General features: G+C 44.2%; 1 protein-coding gene across 1 annotated transcript in view; it reads left to right on the plus strand.

The window, feature by feature from the left end:
- The first annotated feature begins 5440 nt into the window (after nucleotides 1–5440).
- SYN3 (synapsin III) overlaps nucleotides 5441–16488 on the plus strand; it is a 409364-nt gene continuing 398316 nt past the window's right edge. The window contains exons 1-2 of the mRNA XM_040491835.1: nucleotides 5441–5520; nucleotides 7812–7869. Coding sequence (XP_040347769.1) covers nucleotides 5441–5520; nucleotides 7812–7869 — 138 coding nt within the window. The remainder of the gene's footprint in view (nucleotides 5521–7811; nucleotides 7870–16488) is intronic.

The raw sequence follows: 16488 nt of genomic DNA on the forward strand, positions 1-16488 counted from the left end.
GGAAGGAAGGAAGGAAGGAAGGAAGGAAGGAAGGAAGGAAGGAAGGAAGGAAGGAAGGGTAAATAAATGGATGGATGGGAGTGAAGGAGGGAAGAGTGGATGAAAAATAACCTCTCAGCCTTTTCCTTCTGTGCCCTGCCCTTCACACCTTGAAAGGCCTCATATCTTGTATGAGCATGCATGCTTCTATCCATCCACCCATCTATCCAAGGTCCCCTATGTGCCCAGCACTGCGCTAGACCATAGTATTGCACTAAACAAAACAGCCCTCCTGCCATTATGGTACATACAGTCTAGCTGGGAAACAGACCCAGAAGAGCTAGAATACATATTTATCCTGATTCCTATCTTCTTTATCAGAAGTTGCCAACTGGTAAACTTCATGAAGTCCACAGTCTTATTTTTGGACTTAAATTTTTCTATTTGTTTTAGAGAGGAAGAGAGTGTGCATATGGGGGAGAGAGGCAGAGGGAGAGAGAGAATCTCTCCATCCCACAACCTGGGGCTCCATCCCATGTGGGGCTCCAGGATCATGGGATCATGACCTGAGCTGAAATCAAGAGTTGGACTCTTAACCAACTGAACCACCCAGGCACTGCTGCCCCCTAACCCCCAGCTCCCCCTTTCTAAATCAAACACTCAATATTCTCATGGTCCCCTTCTCATCCTCCTTATACCATCTTTTCTTATACCCTTTTCTGGAATGATCAGATATTAGTCACTTGTACCTTGGTATGAATTATTTTTCAGTGTATTACCTTTCCATGGGCATTTCCCCAGCTTGGGCTCTTAGCAGATGCTCATTAAATGTTTGCAGGGGATGGGGGTGGGGAATGGCTTAGCCTTCTAAATGTTAACTAATTCTCTTTGTGTAATAAAGATTGTGGACTTTCAAATATCTGTAGGAATGAAGGTGACACAGTGTAGGGTCTTTGGCAAGGAGAGGGGTAAGGACTGAGATGACATTCTAGCGTGATTTCTGCAGTCATGATAAGTGGGTGGCTGATGACTTTGTGTACCCTAAAGGCCTATACTGGGGAGGAAGAGGTGATTCCAGGGAGAAGTCCAGGCAGGTTTCCATTAGGCTAGACATGAAGCAGGAGTTTCATTTAGAGGAAGGAAGATACTGCCACCTTCCTCCTCCTCTTGGAGAGAGAAAATGACATGTCACTTCCCCAGGGACACACCCAACTGACTTCAGCCCTCTTCCCATCCTGGTGAAGGTCAGGAGAGAAAGAGAGGGACATTAAACATCTGCCATGTGTCAGGATATCATTCATGGGCACTTACAAATGAAACTGGGGCTTGGGAAGGTCGATGTCTGTCTGAGGCAGTACAAGGAAATAAATAGAGCTAGACAGGACCTGGATCTGTCTCCAGTGCTAGCAGTGCCCATCTACCTCTTTACCTGGAGAGGTGAAGTTCCACCCTCGCAGCCCACCAGGGAGTAGCACACTTGCTAGCACGTTTTTGGCAGGTTCCCAGAGTCCTTCAAATCTGCATCCTTATGCTAACCTGTGGGTAGATCTTACTATCCCTGTTCTACAGATGAGAAGGTAACGGCTTGTCCAAAATCGTGTAGCAGGTACCCCAGCTGCCAACTCAAATCTAGGTCTTCTGTACCATGCCTGCTACTCATTTTTCCTGCACATTTAGGACATGCCCCAGGAAGATTTGTCCCCTCCCTGAGTACCCCCAGCATCTGCCCAACTCATTTGCTCTTGTCTGTGCCTTTCACACATACACACACATCCAGAGCCTCTCACAGTCATCTTTGTAGCCTTTGGCCTTGGCAAAGAATAGGCTCCAAATACTGGATTGGTTAATGGATGACCTGGGCCACTTTACCAAGGAAGTGGCTCCTGACCCTTAGACTAGGTTGGGTGTCCCTTCTGTGGGCTGACCTGGATCTTTGGGCTGGTGCCCTGTGTGGTCATTGTCCATTTATGAGTCTCTCCCTCCTGTTAGGTAGTAAGCTCCCTGAGGCCAAGGACTATGTTTTCTTCATACTTACTTCCTTGGAGCCTATAGGCTCTGGCCCATAGTAGTTGATCAATAAATATGTGTTAAGTGTCTTTTGAAGAAGGCTTTCCTGACCAACCTGAGTCAGATCTCCCCTGCTCTTCACATCTTATCATCCATTGTGCATTGTATTCATACCATTTGTGCATTTGTGCATTTTATTCTTACCACTTCTTTTTCACCTAGTTAGTTTTCTGACTTTTCTGGGAGCATGTGAGTTCCACGAGAGCTGGCACTTGTGGAGCAACCTTTCCCCTTATGCCTAATAGGGTGCCTGGTCTATATGAGGCCCAGCAAATGGTGGTTAAATAAGGGAGTGAATAGTGACCAGACCTACTCATGAAAATCTCCTTTTCTATTGCTGTCAGAAGCCAATGAGGGGCCATTTGTCATATCCAGTGACTTGGGGCTCTAGTTTCTTACCTCTAGAGAGAGATCCCTGTATGGGTGCAAGGGGCCTTGTCATCCTCAGAGGATCCCTCCCCTTCCTAACTCACTGGAGTTCCCTAATTGCAAGGTGGTATGGAGAGGCTGCCCCACCATTGGAGGGTTCCCGCTGGCCGTGGGAAGGGGCCAGGCAGGTTAGTTATTTTTTTCAAGTAAGTAATGGAGCCAGAATGGATCTCTGAATTGGACCTCTGTATTCAAAGGTCCTGCTTTTGCCACACCTCCATCCAACCGGCATGCCATGTGATTCTCATCTTGCTGACTGGGAAAGCCCTGAGCCTGTCTACCTTCAATGATTTCCTGCATGATCCATAGCCCATCTTCCCCTGCTTAAGTCCAGGCCACAAATAAGCAACCAATATGTTGCATCAGAAACATGAGACTCTCCTGGGCCAGATCCCTGCATCCCTGCCCTCCCTCCCTCCCCCTACAGGGGGGACCTGTGGGAAGAGGGCTGTGCCTGAGACAGAACATTCCTGACCCCTCCTTCCTGGGAAGGACATAGCCAAGGCCCAGCCACATTGACTCTACATCCCAGACACATTTATTAGGAGGGTGTCGCTTGGACACAGGTGGATCCTGTTTGTGCTAATTCTCCTCTTCCTTCTGCCCCTGCTGTCGCCATGAAAGAACTGAGTACCCGCTCCTCATAAATCTCATTCACACACCACATCCCGCCTCCCCAAACTTGGGATTTCCCACCCCAGGCAGCGCTGGTTTTATAATATTCTCCTTCCTGGTGCCTCTGATGTGGCAGTAAAATATGAGACCACCCACAGAGAAGGAAGCTTCCTGGAATCAAGAGTTTCCCCCACCCCCTTCCCAAGGCCAAGGCCTTGAGTGATTGGCTGGGATATTCAGGAGCTCATTATAAGAATAAACATATTGGGGCATTAGGAAGAAGTCTGCATTAGGGAGACAGCCTTCGGGCACAGTGAGGCCGTCCGTTTTGCCTGAGGTCAAACAGCCACACAGTTACAAAGGCAGCAATCCCAGCCCCCAAGGCATCTAGAATTCCAGACCATCCCTACCCTTCCCTCTGCCAGACAGAACTGTTCAGAGGCAGCTCAAGCCTGAATGAGCCCCCGGCAAGGAGGCAGCAGTCTGTGTGGCCTGTCAGGAGACAGACTTCTGACTCCCAGCCAGGCAGGGGGATGGACTGCCTGACCCTCAGCTTCAGCCCAAGTCTGTCTGCCAGGCTCTGCAGTAAACATTCCAGAGATGGGCAAAACAAGTGTTTTTCCTGGGAAGGTGAGGCCTTGTGAAGGCTAGAGCTGCTTGGGTGGTATTCGTATGGTATAAAGTGCTCTGGGTTCTGGTTAGAATCGAGTTGAGGGCTTCCAGTCATTCAGGTTGGACACTGTACAACGACCCCACACTGTAATCAGTGCAGATTTGTAAGTGTATTACAACAGTGTGCCAGTAGATGACAGTAAAGTGTCTTGAGGACAGGATACGTTATGGCTTATCCTTGGAAGACTGTTCATTTACCCAGTTAGCAAACATTCGTTACACATGTGCCTTGTGCCCTGGCACTCTGTGCCAGACACTGAATTCATTGAGCACTGACACAGTATCAGGTTTCCAGGAGCTCATAGACTAGGTGTATTGGGGCAGGGTACAGACAAACACTGTGCCATTACAACATGGACTGATACATCCTGTAAAGTACAGGATGCTGTGGGAACCCCAAGGAGGAACACCTAACCCAGCCTCATTAGGGGGGCACTTTCAAGGAAAACTTGATAAAGGAGGTGAGCGAGGATCTTGGAGGCAGCCAGGCAGAGAAGAGCAAGAAGCCATCCTAAGCAGAGAGAGCAGTGGGTGCAAAGGCTCAGTGGTGTAAAGTGTGGGACATGGCTAGGGAGTTGCAGGAAGTTGAGTGTGTCCGTGAGATGGATGGAAAACTGGAGGAGAAATGGCCAATGTCAGCAGGGTCCTGCTGAATCCCGAAAATCTTGAAGCACAAGATCTAACTCACTGGTGCCACTTAGAGTTTTTATGTATCTTTGAACAGGGACTTCTCCATCTGGAATGTGTGGGGACTGATCCCTGCCCTACCTAGTAGGGTCTAATAGGAGGAGGGATATGAAGGTACTAGCAGGCCTTATATACCAACAGTGTCTATTTATTATTATTATCATCACCCATCGCTCATTGCACTGATGGAACAGATCAAAAGGAGGTGAATCACATTTCTGTTTTGTAACCTCCATGAGGGTACAGAGAAAACACTCAATATTTCTTTGTTGTTGTTGATTCTATTTTAGGCCCTGGGCTGTATACATTGGAGCTTACTATGTGCAGGAACTGTTCTCAGTGCTTTATACATCTTGTCTCAGTTAATCTTTACAACAACGCTGTGAGATAGTTACTAACCCTACTTCCCAAATGTGGAAACTCAGGCACATGGAGGTTGAGTAGACTTACCCAAGGTTTCACGGTGAGTAAGTGGTAGAGCTGAGAGTCCATCCATGTGGTTGCCCTGAGTCTACTACACTCTATTGCCTTGTTGCATAGAGGATGAGGTGAATTGATCACTACAGGCTTGGCTGTAGATGTTATCACTGCTTGACAAATGAGAAGACCATGTCCTAGAGGGGTTAAGTACCTTGGCTTAGAACATGTGGTGAGTGAGTTGTATGGCTCAGACTTTGCCCAAACCATGCTTTTTCCAGTGTACCAGTGATTGTTCTCATTAGTTACTATTATGAGGTCCCAGGCCCACCGAGTACATCTTTTAAACCTAAGCTAGGGGGAACTTTGCCTTGAGCCACACAGCCTTGACTAGCTGTACCCCTTCTGACAGCAAAGGAGGGCCCTGTGCCAGGACCCCACAAATTGCACCCTTATACCATGCAGTGGATACAAAGAACCCTAGAATTCTTTGCCCAAAGGGACCCTGGCCCAATTCCATGCCCTGTGTAGGCCAGTTCCCTGGTCCATCCTTGGAAGGCATGGCCAAGGAAGAATGGTGGATGGGGAAATGAGTGAGGAGATGGAGTGTGGCCTGTGGGCTGAGCTATCCATGAGCCTGCACAAGAAGCCCAGGTGATTCAGGATTGAGAGGAGGGTGGGAAGAGAATCAGGGAAGACTGTAGGAACCAAGAGAAGGCAGTCCCCATGCCGCCTGGCTCTGGGGAGAACTCTAAGAATTCCAAGAAGTTGAAGTTCTGACCCCTCCAGATCATGATGAAGTTGTCTTTGTCAAGGAAGGAAGAGAGGCATGTTTTATTTAAATGTTTGCTAGCTTTGTTTATCAATTGTAAATATTAGACATATGATGCACAGGTGTCCATTTGTTCTCTTGCCCCAGGCCCCCACAGATATGAGAGGTGGACTTATCCCAGTGTCTGAAGTTTGCAGACACTACCTTTAAGGATTCGTGATAAAATTCACAAACTATGTGGAAAGGTTCCCTTTGTATGAGCCTCACTGCACATTTTGTCAAACACCATGTCTGGGAGAGATAACAAAACCATCCTTTCAAGTCACAACAACAGCTCCTATACCACTAAAGTTTTGCATGTCTAAGCCTGTCAATCTAGTAAGAAAAAATTATCTTAATATTAGAGCTATCAGTCAGCGATTTGGGCAGTCTTGGAAAGAGGTGAACTCCACTGGCATTGCCTAAGTGTAGATAGAGACTCTTTGGAAGCAAACAGACTGAAGCTTGGTCAGAGAATCTGTAGGAAGGATTCTTTTTTTCACAAATGGAAGGCTGAAAAAATAGATGGTAACATGGATGTTCCAGGAAAAAGAATAGAGGAAACGAAGAAGATTCTTGGATGTACTACTTACAAATTATTGATTAGAACTCAGTCACATGGCCACCCCTAGCTGAATGGAGAGTTGGGATATTCATTCTTGTGTGTGTGTGTGTGTGTCTCAATCTGTAAACTCTCTTATTGTGGGGAAGAGGAGAATGGGTATTGGAACAAAAAGCTGTCTCTGCCCCAGAATGGTTTATGGAAATGCTTAACACAGTGCTCGGTTTACAGCAAGTGACGAAGAACTATTAGTTTCTCCATACCAAAAATCCAAAAGAGCAAATGGAAACTTTTATTACTTTTGCCTTGTGTGTGGGAGGACATCTAAACCCAGAGTACCCCAACATTTGCTGCTTTTTTTCAGGGTTGAGCAAAAGCATAGATGTGGAATTAGAAGTCCAGGACTCTAGTCCCTCAGGCAAAATATTTCGTTTCTCTGGGTTTCAGTTTTCTTTTTTATAGGATGGAAATAATAATGCCTTCTTCATGGTGGTGGTTGTAAGCATTAAATGAGAAAGGCTATATAGTCTCAAGCCTACAGCACAGTTTCTGGCACAGAGTAAATACTCAACAAGTAGGGTTTTTTTCCCCATCTGTCTCCACTCATTTATTCATCCAGCAAATATTAATTGAGCTCCTACTCTGTGTTAAGCACTCTGGTAGGTATTGGGAGTATTTGTGCCTTACTCTAAGTAGTTGTGTTATAGTTTAGTGAGACACAGGCATTAAACACAGTTACCAATTATAACTAACTATAATTGTAATAAGTACTATGAAAGAAGAGTATGAAAAGAAAGTCTATATGAGAAGAGAGAGGAAGGGGGCCAAGATTATGGTGCTTACTGAGAAAAATGGGCATTTGGATAGATTTGGGAAATAACTAGAATGTAGAATCAATGGAGATAGGGAGAGAGAAAGGGGTAACAAGAATGATGTCTATGTTTCTGCCTTGAGCAATGGGTAGATGGGATGCTATTTACTGATAATGAGAAGATAGAAGTAGGGATATAGAGGAAAGATGATGGATGGATGGATGGATGGATGGATAAAAGGACAGATGAGGGCGGCTTCATTGGACAGATGGACAAATGGAGGAATGGGTGGATGGATAGATAATTTATGGAGTATGTAGAGTATAACTCAATACAATAATAAAATAATTCTGCATTATTTACTTTTGTAGGATTCTTTATCTCATTTGATCTTTAAAATAGCCCTTAGAAATAAGTCACACAGATATTATCTTCCTTCTACAGATTATAAAATTGAAACAGGGTTGCCAAGTAGAAACAGAACCTGAGTCTCCAATCTTCCCATCCAGTATTTTTATCCTCTTGCACATAGTATATACAAATAATTAGAAAATCATAGTATATACAAATAATTAGAAAATACAAATAATTAGAAAATAATTAGAAAAATAATTAGAAAAGTAGTCAAGGTGGGAGGAAAGAGCATGAAGTTACAAATGTGTCTGACATGTGCCCCTGGGGGTAAGGATTTTGAGAGAAGGGAGAAAATAATAAAGCAGTCTGCATCCTTACTCAGTAGTTTTCTTCCTCTCTTTAACAGGGCCAAATACTTTCATGGAAAGAAGGTGAATGGAGAGATTGAAATCCGAGTGGAGCAGGTAGGTTGGAGCTGGGTCTTTCGTGCTGTCGCCCTGATGTTTTCCACAGCAGGAGCCATTCCCAGGAGCAGCCTTGATCCTCATCTTATGTGGCTACCATGAGCCAAGATTACTAGAAAATCCAGGCTTATACCTGGGAATTTTATTACATTTCTTTAGTTTAATGTGTTTTTTTGTTTGTTTGTTTTAGCATCATAACCTTTCTTCAGAGGAAATCTCAAGTAGGAGCCCATTCTACAAACTAGAGACAAGTAGATGTTCTCTGACTAGATGGGCATGGGGAACCCAAAAGTCTGTCTGCTCCAACCTGCTCCATCTTCCCTATTCTCCCCATGGCCCCCAAGGCATCTCCTTGGAACCAGTTGGACTAGGGAACACAGTGGGTTTGAATCCCAGCTCTCTCATTTAATAGATAATGGGCAGGTGACTTACTCGCTCTGTGCCTCAATCTTCTTGTATCATTGTTGTTGGGATTAGATGATTTAAAACCTCAAAAGAAGCTAGAATTATGAATACTGACTCTTGTTGTTACTGTTAATATCAGCATCCAGGCACCTCATTTTATGGGGAAAGAAATACAGACTTGTTGAAGGCTATATAGGAAGTCAGTGGCAGAATTAGGACTAGAACTTGTGATCTCCAGATCTAGGGCTCCTTCCGTTCATTCAGTGAACACTTGTTGGGGGCCTTCTAAATGCCATGTATGGTGCTCAGCCTTAGGAGAGCACATCAGAGCATGGGCTCTGGAGCCAGAGTCGAGGTTTGAATCCTGGTGCCACCCCTTGGCTGAGCAGTACTTAAACTCTTTGCAACTCTGTTTATCTGTACAACTGATTGTTGTACAGCACCAATTTCATTGGTGTAACTCATTGGTGTAATAGCATGAATTTCATAGGGTGACTATGAGGATCAAATGAGTTAGTCTATGAAAAGTACTTGGAACAGCGCCTGGCACATACTGGGTACTTAGTAAATGTTATTCATTTATCATCGTCATAGCATCATCATCATCAAAGACAAATTGTTAATAAGATAGACAAGGTCTCTACTATAAGATGAACTCAGAAAAGTGCAATAAGAAAATAGAGGGGTGTGACATTTTCAGCATTCTTTGAGTTTGGTGTGTTGGAGGAACAGAAAGCCTTTCTGAGCATCCAATTTGAGTTGGCTTAGTATTAAAACACCTTAAACTTGAATTTCAATTTGATCCTGTGGCTTTCAAGTCAGTCCAATGTCTACTGGTTTTCCTTCCATGGCAAAGAGCAGGTTATTTTTGTTCACTTAACAAATGTTTGTCAAGCGTCTGTCTACTATGCTAGCTAGCTAACATGGGGAATGAGGATATAGAGACAGAGGCTCTGTCCCCAAAATTTTGTGGTCTAGGATGGGAGGCAAGATAAGTCTTCACAGAACCTCATTACAAGTAAAATCCAAGAAAGAGAGGTCCAATTTGGCGCTATGGGCAGCAGAGGCCACAACTAATTGAGGGAGTCAGGATGGCTCTGAGGAGAGGGTGGTATTTGGAGGGCATCTTAAAGGATGGGTAGGATTTCCACAAGTGGAGATGGCAACATGAAGAGTACATGAGAAGGAAGCAGTGTGAGCAATTTTAAGGAGGCTGGAAGTACAGGTATGGGATGGTAGGAGTCTAGTTTGGTTGACTTCAAAATAGGACACATCATCTTCCCCTAGCCCCAACCTACTTGTCCTCCCAAGTTCCGTCTCTCAATAAAGAGTGGCACCCTCTAACCTTCCACATTAGCCAGAAGCCTGTACATTCTCCTAGGTGCCTCCCCTCCCCCTGCCACTACACCTATTCAGGGACCAGAACCTGTTGACTCCACAACCCTGTCTCCAGTCCATCTACTTCTTTCCATCCTTACTATCTAGATCCTTGGCTGAACCATCATCAACTCTCATCCAGTCTACCTAATCAATAGCCTTCTAATTCTATCTTTTCACCCACTTCCCATTTATTTTTAGTACTAAAGCCAGGGTGATCTTTCTAAACAAGCAAATAGATTCTTTAAAGTGTTCACTTTTAAATCTCTTCCTCAAAGACTCCTTCTCTGAGCCCTCACACCTGGATCTAGATCGGCTAACCTGGTTATTCCCTATCATAATGTCCAACTTGGCCTTCCTAGCCCTTATCCATATATTTAGGTGTGGGATTATTTGCATGAGTGTAGGGACAATGACTATTTGGAACTCTCTTTGTTAAGTAGCACAGGGCCTGGCACATTCTAGAACTGAAGAAATATTTGCAGAATGAATAACTGATAGATTCCACAGATTCCAGGCTGCTTGTCAGTTTCCAAGGGAGATAAATCACTGTTTCTTAATCTTCTCTCAAAAATCTGGGTTTTCCATAAACCATTTGGTAAACGCTCAGTTGCCAATTCAGCTAGCCCTGTCTCCTCCCATTTGTGAAAACCCCAGAGGCATGTTTTAATTTTACCCACTTATCTCAGTGATGCCCCTAGACCCACTTATGGGCACAAAATCTATGAGTAGGAGTCATCAGGAGCATCATTGATAATTGCCCTAAGAATAACTCACTCAGGGGCTCTGGGGACACTCAGCCAATCAATGAAGGCTACAATCATTCTGGAAAATGTTGGCTAATTTAGAGTCATCCTGATTTCCAGCCATCCCCCTCCATAGAAACCGGAAGGGAAATTAGCCAAGCGACCAAATAGCAGGTTATTTGGGCATTTTTCCCTGAAAGACATGCCTTCCTAAACCCATCTTAGAGTCCGAATTGTTTGCCTTTTCCATCTGGATGAATAGGTGGGACACATAAGCAACCCCCCAGGAATCTCACATGTATCCTCTCGCACTTGGGAAAAGTCTTAGGATGGAAGGCACTGTTTAGTCTGAGCTGGCCTCACATTTTGGAAGTCTGTCTCCCAACGAAGGGCCAAATTAACCAGATAATTGCACTGTCTGGGTTTTGCTGGACAGAGCGAATGAGTTAGTTGTGGTTGGCCTAGAGGAAGCCTCCGCCCCTTCTCTCCACCCTCTTCCCCCCAGTTCAAAAACTGCTTGCCTCAGCTCTTGCAGAGCCACGAATCAAGAAACTCTGGGGAGGCCAAAGGGGGGACTGCATCATGTTGCATTCTATTACCCAGAATGCCCTATTGACTCTGTGGGGCCTCACAGCAGTGTCCTCAGAAGGTCTGAGACGTTCCAGCCAGGGTGCCAGCATGTCAAATTCTCCTCTATTTATATTTGAGGCAAAGGGTCTTTTTCTCCACAGGTACAAGTTACCCCTCTGTGGGACTAAGCAATGAGGTTGATGAATGGATTAATATCAAACAGACTCAGTTCTGAGAAATTAGCAGACTAGGACTTGGTGGGACAGAGCCGTGGGTTTCATTCCTTTCTAATAAAAAAAGGCTGCAATTACAATGGTGAGACTTTCCTCCATGATAATAGAGGTACCAAGGCATAAGGAATGCCAATGTCTGCTCTAGCAGATGGAAAGAAAGGCAAGAGAAGGTAAAGAATCTGCCCTTGACTCTAGTGATGGAAGCTGGACAAAGCCACACATTTCCATACGAATGCCAGTGGCTCCCTTTGAGTCCTGCCTTTGTGTGATGTAGGAGTTGGGATGGGGTTAGGTGGATGTGTATGGATCCCAGAAAAGGCTCTTGATTCAAGTCCTGTTCATCTTCTGCTCTTCATATATTTCCTCAACTCAAATGTCTTATGGAAGCAAAGGTGGGATTTTTCTCTTAAAATAGTTTAAACACTCAACAGCATCGTGTATATATTTTGCATACCCACGTCAGCCTTCCATCCACAGTTCTTTATGGGACAACCTTTCTTCAAATGGACCTTTGCTGTAGAGATTAACTGTAAAGACCATGTGACATTTCAAGAAATAATTATCAACAAGATACAGAAATGAAGGTTGAATGTTAATTCAGATTGGTGAGTTGGGAACAGGTTGAACAGTACCCGGACTAGGAAATGATTACTTGGTAGAGATACACCTTGAGAGAAATACATGTAACGGCTTGCTTAAGGGCTGTGCCCTTGGCTTTGTTCTGTTCCTAAATAGAGACTTATCAAATTACATTTGCTGATGGCTTGAAGCTGAATGAGAGAGAGAATATGCTATATTAAATTAGATACAATCAAATTTCATATTGAAAACATGGAGTTTTCCCTATGGAAAGACTCAGCGGAAGAAGAGCAAGACTAGAAAGACTTAGCTTACTAAAATCACATGAGGAAAGGAAAGACCTAAGATTTGAACAAATTCTTAATATTTGTGGAAGAAGTATAGAGTGGAGGTTAAGACTGGCTTCAGGGTGGATCTCAGCTGTGTGGAGATGAATCTCAGCTCTACAGTATTTTAGTTGTTGACCTTCTATTTATAACATCTCTATGCATGTTTCTTCATCTGAAAAATGAGGATAATAATATCTGCCCCCTAGAGTTTTTGTGTGGATTAAATGAGTCCGTGTAAATTACAAACTTAGCGTGGTTTCTGGCACATATATTAGGTTCTCGATAAACCAGCTAATGGTTGCTGCTCCCCCAAAACCTGATGCTACTTCAGGCTACATTATCAAAGTACAGCATTTAGAACCCAGGAAGGCGATGGTACATAAGCACACATGCGCACATAAGCACACACTCTTTCACACACAGCACATGCACACCCTGTCTCTGTCACAATACACTCTGTGACACACTCACACGTGCATGCACATGCATACACACACGCAGATACTATGCTAGTCAGACTCTAGTGACAGATCCCATTTTGGTGTCACACCATAAGGAGGTATTCCATGGAATACCTTCTGAGGAGAGTGATTGGTGTAAGTGGAGTCTGACATCCCTGAGCACAGTGGACCAGCATAAGGAACTGGAGACGTTTAGTGCGGAGGCAGAACAGGCTTTGGTAGGATCCCATTTGCTCTGTGCAGAGTATCTGTCATCTGAAGGAGTAGGTGAGATAGTAAGTTACTGTATGTTGAACACTTGCAAGGTAAGGCTGAATGCTTTTCATTGTTGGGATGACACTGTCATTGCCTCCATCTTACAGAAACTGAGGCTCAAAGGGAATAAGTAGCTTTCCCAAGGTTGCCCGACTTTTAATTGGCAGGATCCTGTCTTGGAACCCAGGCAGCCTGACTTCGGAGCCCTCCTACTGTCTATTGCATTTTTCTGCCAGTGTGCAGATGTCAAGGGCAATAACCAGATATGTTGGTTAAGTCATTTCACATGCATAACCTTATTTCATTCTCACCACCACCCTTTGAGATGGCTGCTATGAATGACTCCCCCATTTGGCAGATGAGGAAAGTGAGGCTCAGAAAGGTTAAATACCCTGTATGAAATGAGTGATAAAGGAGGAATTTGAACCCAGGCTTCATGTGCAGGTGTGCTGAAAAACCACCCTCGATTCTGTCACTAGGATTAGAGTTCAGTCTAATAGTACAATTCTACAAGAACATGGATTTCAACTTGCTCTAAACAGAAACTATTAATCAGTAGAGTAATGATGACTGGGCCATGCCCCTTGGGTAGGTGGGGAGTTCCAGCAGAAACTGGGTGGTTATTGTTGGGAATATTTCACAGGAAATTTATGTACCTAATAGGAGATGAACCTTTATTATTTTTCTCTTTTTATTTTGGGTAAAGGTAATATATACATATAGCCAAAAATTGAAAAGGTAAAAAATGGTATCTGATAAAAAGTCTACCTCCAACCTTGCCCCTACTAATCTGTTTTCTTTAACCATTATTAACCAGTTCATTTAGCCACTAGTTTCTTGGGCAACTATCTGTTTTTTTCCAAAGTTTATTTTTTTTATTTTGAGAGAGAGAAAAAGCATGAGTTAGGGAGGGACAGAGAGAGAGAGAGGGGGAGAGAGAGAGAATCCCAAGCAGGCTCCGTGTTGTCAGCATAGCCTCCAATGCGGGGCTTAAACCCACAAACCATGAGATCATAACCTGAGCCAAAGTCAGATGAGATTTTAAATGCAATGATCAAATATACATATATGTGTATTTTCCTTTGTTTTTCATAAATAGCAGTTTGTTCAAAAAACATTAACCACTATAGATATTTCAGAAGAAAATTTAATGGGAGGATTGATTCCAAATGGTTCAAAAGGGAAAATCATATCCAGAGCCACAACAGCCCTACATTCACTGCTGCTGTTGTCACTACCACTATGGCCAGTGGAGAACCCAGAGCCTGTTCTCCCACTGATGCTGTAGGAATTGCCACCAACCTGCTGTATCTGCTGAGGCTGTTGGGGAAGCTTTCATAACTACCACCAGAAGCAGAATGATCGCTACCTCCTTCCTAACTTCAACTCTTGCATAAATGACTCCCATTGGTAGAAATTAACTGGAACCATGTGGCAAAAGAATCTGGGAAGTATAGATTTAGGCTTTCAGCCCCCATAGTGCAGGAGACAAGGATGGGTGTGGGACTGGGTGGCAATAGACAGTGAGCAATACAGTCTATCCCTTTAGCTGTTCAAAGTCCACACATACTTATCTGTACTGTTCCATACCCTTTCTCACTTAATGTATCTGGTTGTGATTCCGCAAGAGTATGTGCAGAGCTGCCTCATTCTTGTTAATGATTGCCAAGGGTGCTGTCATATGGATATCCAATAATTTATATTTCATAATTTTACTAATACAAATAATGCCGAACTTATGTCATTTCAAACATTTGGTAGCATATCCATAGGATTCCTTCCTGGAAATAGAACGAGCCCCAGGAGTATTGTATGCTGTGGGTGCTGTAATGCACCTTGAGGAATAAAGGACTTTCCCCAGCTGCTGGCATTGCTACCAGAAGCCAGCTCTCAGCAGTCAGCCCTCTTTTGGAAGTGCCTCAGGTGAGGAGAGCTGACTTGTCCAAGCTCACAACATCTCTTTCCTGGTGGCAGCCACATTCAGTGACTGGACAGTATGAAGACCTTGCCCATTTACCTCAGTTTGGGACAACTCTGAAGGAGTTGAAGCTCCCAGCTTCAGAGCTCTTTGGTGAGATGGCAGTGCAGCCTGCCTTCTCCTTCCCCCCAGTGCTGCTTTCTTCCTCTTACTGCCCATCCAGTGATGGTGATCTTCGGAGTGTACCCTGATGGACCTCCCATAGGCTAGTGTCTGTCTCAGAGTGTACCTCCCAGTATAAGTATACACTTACCATTATGATAGCTATTGCCAAGTTGCCCTCCATAGAAGCTGTATAGATGATCTGTAAGACCCTTCTGGTGTGGAGTTCTAGGAGTGTGATTGATCCATGGTTTCTGGGGTCCTTCATGCACAGAATGCTCTCCTGGTTTCAGCCAAGCATTGATGCTGAACTCTGAAGTGCTCCATATTTTGCTCTTCCTATTTGACCTCCTTGTGTTTGAAATTCACCAGAGCTTGGCATTTCTCTGCAGGGCCTGAGTCCGGCAGAACCCTACCCGCTCTGATCCACTAAGCCTTGTTTTGTTAACACAATCCTGCAAGATTTATTTGTTTGGCTTCGCTTACCCTGACCTCAGACGTTCTGTTTTGTATTATTGTTAAAAGCGTGCAGGTCTCCATGGAGGCCTTTTTCTTTTCAAATCTAAGAACCAGCTGGGGGAATGAAAAAAGCAGGTGGGACACTAGGGAGTATTAGCTGAAACATAACTCATTAGAGGAGCAAGTGTCTCTCTTTTTAACCATGGCATTGATTAACATGGGTGAGTTTATCACCATCCTGGCTCTACATTTAGACTCACCAATTTAAGAAGGCCGTAGAGAAATGGAGAAACAATAGGAATGGTGATGGTGGTTAACTTTGAACATTTTCTGTATGCTGGGTGTCATGTTAAATGCTTCCTGTGCCTTAACTTATTCCACACAGTGTGCCTGTTGGTGAGGAAGCTGAGGCTCAGGGAGCTTAAATAAATTGCCCAGCCAGGTCACATAGCTTGTATGAATGTCCTGCAGCTGGGATCTGAACCTGGGTCCAGCTGACTCCAGGGTCCTGCTTCTTAACCAAAGTAGATCTATCAGAGTATATGTTGGGTCTTGAATTTGTCTTCAACGAGTTTTTTTGTATTTCCTCTCTAACCCAGGTTCCTCGAGCATGTAATCCCACCGTCCGCTCCCATTTCACCCTACTCTTTTGATCTGCTGGGTAAATTACAAATTAAGAGATGTCCTTCCAGCCACACTCTTCCTTTCCTTACTAACCTGGATGGCTCTTACTTATCATTTGATGTTTCTGGCTTATTGCTGGATAGTTCCCCTGTTAATAGTTCTGTTTGTTCGTTGTTCCCCCCGCCCCAAGAGTAAATGTTTACTATTTGTCTCTAAGTGTAGCTGTATACTTTGGACTACATGAAGTGCATATTGGCTCCAACTGGAGCCAGACCACCTGGGTTTGAATCCCAATTCTGCCACTCCCTGAGCAACCTTGAGCAACTAACTTAACTTCTCTGTGCTTCAATGTCCTCATATGTAAGATGAAAGTAATAGTAGTAATAATAGCAATCACAAGATGTACCTACAGAGTTATACGATCAAAGTAAATTACCACATGTAGGGCACTCAAAGCAGAGCCTGGCACATAGAAAGTGCTAAGTGTTAGTAGCTAGTCTT

Source organism: Herpailurus yagouaroundi, unplaced genomic scaffold, assembly GCF_014898765.1.
Source record: "Herpailurus yagouaroundi ecotype Mexico unplaced genomic scaffold, PumYag 182, whole genome shotgun sequence".
Taxonomy (NCBI): domain Eukaryota; kingdom Metazoa; phylum Chordata; class Mammalia; order Carnivora; family Felidae; genus Herpailurus; species Herpailurus yagouaroundi.